The sequence below is a fragment of the Arachis hypogaea genome, chromosome 9 (assembly GCF_003086295.3).
Source record: "Arachis hypogaea cultivar Tifrunner chromosome 9, arahy.Tifrunner.gnm2.J5K5, whole genome shotgun sequence".
NCBI lineage: Eukaryota > Viridiplantae > Streptophyta > Magnoliopsida > Fabales > Fabaceae > Arachis > Arachis hypogaea.
The window spans coordinates 24598375-24604688 of record NC_092044.1 but is presented as its reverse complement, the minus strand read 5'-3'; the positions used below and the strand labels follow the sequence as shown (position 1 = coordinate 24604688).

The following is a 6314-nucleotide window of genomic DNA, read 5'->3' as shown; positions in this document are numbered from 1 at the left end:
GTTATTAATTGCTCAAACTTAATCACCCACCTGCGCGTATGCGCGAGCTTCTTGCTAGTTTATGTTAATAGCTATTGTGTATATAATAATTATTATCGTGCTAAAAATTCATCTTAATTTGGACTTAGTTGAATGACAAACAACTTTAACTTTCTTTGTAATTTACAGTTCAAAATATCCAAACTTCACATACTTCCACATTCATCCAAATTTACTTACAAAAATAAAATATTAACCTGTTCTCTATCCATTTGTAAACAAATATTTAAATCTTCGACATTTGTTTAAATAGACGAGTGGATTGCTTAACCACAAAAAAAAGTATCATCTATAAATTGGGTGTTCAAAAACTAAAAACAAGCCTGTAGCTATTGTATTGGGTTTTCTACCTATTAACATTTTCCATTATCCATTGCAAAATCAAAGTTCGTTTTTGGAAACAAAAACAGTATATCTTCTTGAAAATATTTTGATGGGCTCATGTACAGGCCGAATTTCATAAAGATTTGTTGTTCTGATAAACCAATAAGTGCCCCGTCTGACCCTCAAAAAAAAAAAAAAGTACCCCCCTTCTTCCTCAACTGTTATTGGATGCTTCTCAGCTAAACAGGAAGTGTTAGTGAAGTGAAGAGAAAGGAGCACCTCAGAATCATGGTAACACTTCCTCCTCTTAGCTTGGTATTTAGGGAACTTACTTACTGAAACGCTTTTAATCGGAGCTTTCTTGTTGTCGTTTGTTTCTGTAAACAGGATTTCAAGGGTTTCCTAAACGACTTGCAGGATTGGGAACTTTCTCGAAAACACGAAGAAGCTCCACACACGAACAAAAACCCTCAAAAGGAAAATGTTGGTAATTTTCTACTTGCATAATTATTGAACTTTGAGTAGAAACTTCATATTTTTTTTGCATAGTGTGGAAGCTAATTAATTTTATCTACATGATTATGCGTAATCGGGTATCTGTTCATAGGATTAGGAGACACTACAGTATCAAACACAATCTTTTTCATATAATGTGTGGATTATGTGGCTGGAATATGAACCCGGGGGAAAGGGGGGATCAAGAACCGATGTAGTTGTTTTTAGGGGTATTTTTGTTTTTTAGGTTGGGATTTTCTTCCCTCCACAGTTTCAGCACAAAGGAAATGTAGACATGGAGTATATACGGTTTCGATTTTATTGAGAGAATGGAAGAATATTTCAAGAAACCAGCTGAAAACAGTTCAGTGTTTCTTTGCATGCAATGAGTTTATACCTTATTCTCTCATTTCTCTGTTGCTTATATTGTGTTTGTTTTTATTTTTATGTTCATGTGCATGTGTGGGAACATTGATGAACAAATGTATTTATGATGTATAATATTTTGACTGCAATTTATAAAGGATTCAGCTTCTCAAAATACTGGATTGGGGTCCTCAAGGCGCGATACTCTTTCTTTTGATAATGCAAGAAGTAACTCTCGACAGTATAATGATCCATTTAGCCGTGTGACTAGTAGTTTTGTTTCCGAAGATATCCCTGACGCCGTGTCCGAGAAAGATCTGGTAGGAAGCATCCTATGTGTAGCTTTCCCAAATTTTCATCATGTTTTATTTTCTTGATGAATTAGGACTTTAGGATATGATGGACTGATCTTAGTTTTCTGTCCTGTATGCTGCTGCTGCAACCTCATCTGTATTTTCCAGGGTAATGAGTATTTCAAGCAGAAAAAATATAAGGAAGCTATAGACTGCTATTCAAGAAGCATTGCCTTCTCGCCTACAGCTGTAGCATATGCAAATAGAGCAATGGCCTATATCAAGCTCAGAAGGCAAGCTCAATAAACTCACTTTTCTTTATCTTTATAAATTTATATATTATATATATATAAAATTAAAGTTGGTGGAATTTTTAATAGAACATTTTTTTAAGGGGAAAAAAATTCTATAAAGGGTTAATTGGTCTATCACCATACTAAAGCTATTGTAGGGCACTTCTTTTCCTGAAGTGGTATTTTGTTACATGCATCACCTATTTGTTTTTGTTTGTAGATTCCAAGAGGCTGAGGATGACTGTACAGAGGCCTTAAATCTCGATGATCGTTACATAAAAGCATACTCACGCCGAGCAACATCTAGAAAAGAACTCGCGAAATTTAAAGAATCCATGGAGGGTGTGTTAATACTGATGTACTTGGTCTGTTTTAATCAAATATGAAAGCATCTTGTTATTTCAAGTCTTGAATTTGTTGACCGTATGATTTGTATCAATTGCAGATGCGGAGTTTGCCTTAAGGTTGGAACCTAACAATCAAGAAATTAAGAAACAGCATGCTGATGCCAAGTCTTTGTACGACAAAGTAAGCATCTCAGTTGTTCCAGTTTTATTCTATGACTTGTACATGAGTTTTAAGTACATTGTTTCTCTTTTCCATAGCTAGGCAATAAGGGGTTTTATTGGGTTGTGAGGAAATTTTTGGTTTAAACCTTGCTACAGTGATGGATGAGAGAGCTCAAAAGATGTAAAAATAGAATGAAATGTTTTTCCCCCCAAAGTTGTTTTGGAATATGAGGCCTTGAAAATTCATACAATTAGGATCAGATAAATGAATCATATTGTTAGCAAGACTTTCTAGATCAAATAACCAGCTCAAATACTTGAGAGTAGCATTTTTGCCAGGGTCATAAGGCCTCAGGGAAAATTATATTAAAAAACATTGCCATGTGAAAACTGGGTGAAGTGTTTTACATGACTGAGAAATCTATGGAAAATGGTATTTTAATAAAAAATTTAAAGTCTTATGTTTTTCCAGTATTATGGTATATAATAGAAATATACAATGAAGAAAATATGGTAGCTGTCTTAATTTAATCTATCACACTATATTTGATTTATTGAGAATAAATAAGCAAATAAATGAGTGAGTAGAACTGGACTGTTGAGTGTTGAGGTCAATGTTTCCTAACACCACCACAACAAAGCCTTCCTCCACTAGGTGGGGTTGGCTAATTATCTTTTCTCTTAATAGATGTAATTTTATTGTTTTGGGCTTTTGGCTAGTGGTTCACGTGGTTAATTCAAACAGCTGATTAATACGTCTTCTAGATAATTTGGTATCTGCTTTTTCTTTCTCGCATCTCTGTTGCAGTGATTCAAATTTTTAATAGCCATGTTCCTACTTCCAGGCAATGCTTGATAAAGTATCTGGAGCTCTGAAAAGCACTGTAAAGGGCACTCAAAAAGAAGTGAAGTTGGACACAAAAAAGAATGGAGGCAGCATCCATCCCATTTCACATATTACTCAAAAGTCCGGGCCAGCTAAGGTACAGATAAGCAGAGATTCCAATATCAAGTTTGTTGTTATGTTTATGGATTTGGACTAAACGAAGATATCTCTGTTCTGTGTTTTCCATGTAAAAAGGTTGAGGCTAATATTTTACTTTTGACGCTTGATAGGGTAATGAGCAGCAAATTCCAGCTAAAGAGTCATACATAATGGAGGAGGTAGATAGTAATAAAATCAGAAGCAGGGCTCAAAGACAAGAGGCAGATGGTTCTAGTTCAAGCAACAACGTCCAGCATGTTAAGGTTTATCATCAAATCCTGCCTTTATTGTAACAAGTAACCTAGTTGCATGGAAATTTTTCTAGTGACTTTAAAGTTGTTTTTTGATGTTCTTTGCTAATTCATATTCAAATTGAAGTATACTTTACTCTATAGGTTCTTATAGTTTCACCTAATTTTTAATAAAATTCTTACATATTAAAAATTTGTAATCTAGTACTTGTCCTATGTATAATTTTTTATTCAAATCCTTATAATTTAAACATTTCGAATTAAGTCTCCTTATTATACCAAAATTTTCAGAAAAAAATTAGGGATTTATCTTGCATTATGGGGAGTTGATATCAATTTTTTATAACAGGACCTATGAATACTTTTTGTTGAGCGAATTTATGGACTTTATTAGAAACATTTAAATAATATGCATTCGATTGAAATTTTTTGTACAATATAGGGACTTGATTACTTTCAAACTATAGTGTTCTAATTGAAAATTGAGTGAAGCTATGGAAACCTACATTGTAGTTAAACCTAAATTAAAATATCACATTATATTCTTTTCAGGGTCTGTTAAATCACCTGTGTATTTCTTAACTTTATAAACTCAATACTAGGAACAAAAGAACGTATTAGGATCTTTTATTTTTGTTTTACCTCCTTGAATGTTTTGCATGTATTTATTTATTTATTTATATTATGTCGATTATAATTTTGCAGTTTTTATTTTGCTTATTGCTATAGTAGTTCATGTTCCTGTTTCAGTTTACATGATTTTACTGCCTTGCAATTTTTACAGAGAAATCAGAAAGGTAGTAAGCAGCACGTGCAAACATCTATTCAACAACTTGCTTCTCGTGCAGCTTCTCTAGCTACGGCTGAAGCTGCAAAGAACATAACACCACCAACTACAGCTTATCAGTTTGAGGTCTCCTGGAGAGGGTTTTCAGGTGATCGTTCTTTGCAGACTTGCCTGTTAAAGGTATTCAACTCGTTTGTGCATTTCGTATTTGATTATATTTCAATTTGAAGGATATAACTGTTGACACAGCAAACAGATTTTCTCCTTGTATGTTGAATTTCTGGACTTCAATGTTCTGCTTCCTGTTGAATAAACTAATTTGGTTTCTGCAAAGTAGGCCATATCTCCTCATGAATTACCAAAAATATTCAAAAATGCCCTCTCTACTGCCTTGCTGATTGACATCATCAAGTGTGTGGCATCTTTTTTCAAGTAAGTTACTGTGCCTAGACCATTTTATTGACTACTGCTCGAGGTTCCAGACATGATGGCATTTTTATTTTTTATTTTCATTTCTATTTTGCCAGTGAACAAATGGATCTAGCTGTCAGTTATATGGAGCATTTGACCAAGGTACCAAGATTTGACATGATTGTGATGTGCCTTCCATCAACAGATAAAGATGGTAGGTTTTGTAAGTTATAAGATTGTAAGCATTTCCGTTGACAATTATTTTTTTAAATATCTTGAAAGATTTTTTACTTTTAAAGTTCAGAAAATACACATATAATGGTAGGGTTGAGTGTAGATGAATGGACATGAATGTTGCGGACCATTTTCTTTAAGATATCAACCAGCATTGTGTAATTCGCAGTCTTAAACGAAAATATAACTTTTTCTTAGTAATTTTGTCAAAATGCTGCTGCTTCTATCAGTATTCTTCTTGGTTAATTGCTGAGTGGCTGCTTAGTAAAAATGTTAACACCATGAATTAGAGTTGTTGACCTGATTTTTAATTTGGATGGCTACATTTTCGGCAGACTTACGCAAGATCTGGGACGAAGTGTTCTGTGGCGAGGCAACGCCAATGGAGTTTGCGGAGATTCTGGACAACCTGCGATCGAAATACTGCCTTGGGCAGTAGTGACATGACATCTTTGCAAGTTTTATATTTAAATGCTTGTCCTTGATGAATGTTCCCTTCTCTGCAGCCACTTCACTCGTGTAAATTACAATCGTATCGAAAATTTGAGCATTATTTTCCCTCATGTTGACCCATTACTTGGAGAAGAAAGAAACAAGGAAAATTCATGCTTTAAGTTCCTTTAGAAGAGGGCGTAACATGTTTTGAACCTTTTCTTTTTGACTCTTTTGGTTGCTAGTTCTTACGTACAAACTTAGCTTACATGTTCATATTGTGCTAGCTTTATTAATTCAATTTTAATTTAAAAAATTGGAGGAACATGATTGCCGTTCAGTCTTTAGATATTGGGAGATTTCGTATAATGCTTTAATATTGAAAGCTACGGTGTTTTGCAAAATTTTGGAGCAGTAGAATTTGTAAAGGGCGAATTGCTAGAGTAGATTTTTCTTTTAATTCATTAGCAGCAATATGCTGAGGGCAGATTGCCTTTTTAAACATTTTTAAAGTTAATACGAGTAGATTTTTCTTTTAATTCATTAGCAGCAATATGCTGGGGGCAGATTGCTTTTATAAATATTTTTAAAGTTAATACGCGAGGTGGGTATGTAGGCTGATTTTTTTTTTGTTATGGAGGGGGTGTAGGTGCTTTGCAGGGTTATGGAAGATGGGATTGTACACAGTTATGTGGGACAGTTTTTTTTTATCAGAGTTGGTGTGGAGAAATTGGACCCTCCAAATTCTTTGTTTTCAAAAATTTATATACAAATCGGATGGAGATGAGACTCATATAATGGAAATCGGACCATGCGATTTCTCATTGAACAAATCAGATGGTCCATTTTGTTCGTTGGGGAAGTAGATTCTAGTAGTCGCATGACTCGAGTTGTG

General features: G+C 34.1%; 1 protein-coding gene across 3 annotated transcripts; it reads left to right on the top strand.

Moving 5' to 3' along the window:
- The first annotated feature begins 434 nt into the window (after positions 1–434).
- LOC112710718 (uncharacterized) lies at positions 435–5744 on the top strand. 3 transcript variants are annotated; one of them, XM_025763104.3, is made up of 12 exons: positions 435–654; positions 751–850; positions 1383–1544; positions 1686–1810; positions 2031–2152; positions 2256–2338; positions 3165–3302; positions 3436–3567; positions 4340–4522; positions 4680–4774; positions 4870–4967; positions 5323–5744. In XM_025763104.3, the coding sequence occupies exons 2-12, from the start codon at positions 845–847 to the stop codon at positions 5424–5426; spliced, it is 1248 nt and encodes a 415-aa protein (XP_025618889.1). In that variant the 5' UTR covers positions 435–654; positions 751–844; the 3' UTR covers positions 5427–5744. The 3 variants fall into 3 exon arrangements, with proteins under 3 accessions (XP_025618889.1, XP_025618886.1, XP_025618888.1); XM_025763101.3 differs by having other exon boundaries at positions 472–654; positions 751–846; XM_025763103.3 differs by having other exon boundaries at positions 517–654; positions 1390–1544.
- The last annotated feature ends 570 nt before the right edge of the window (positions 5745–6314 follow it).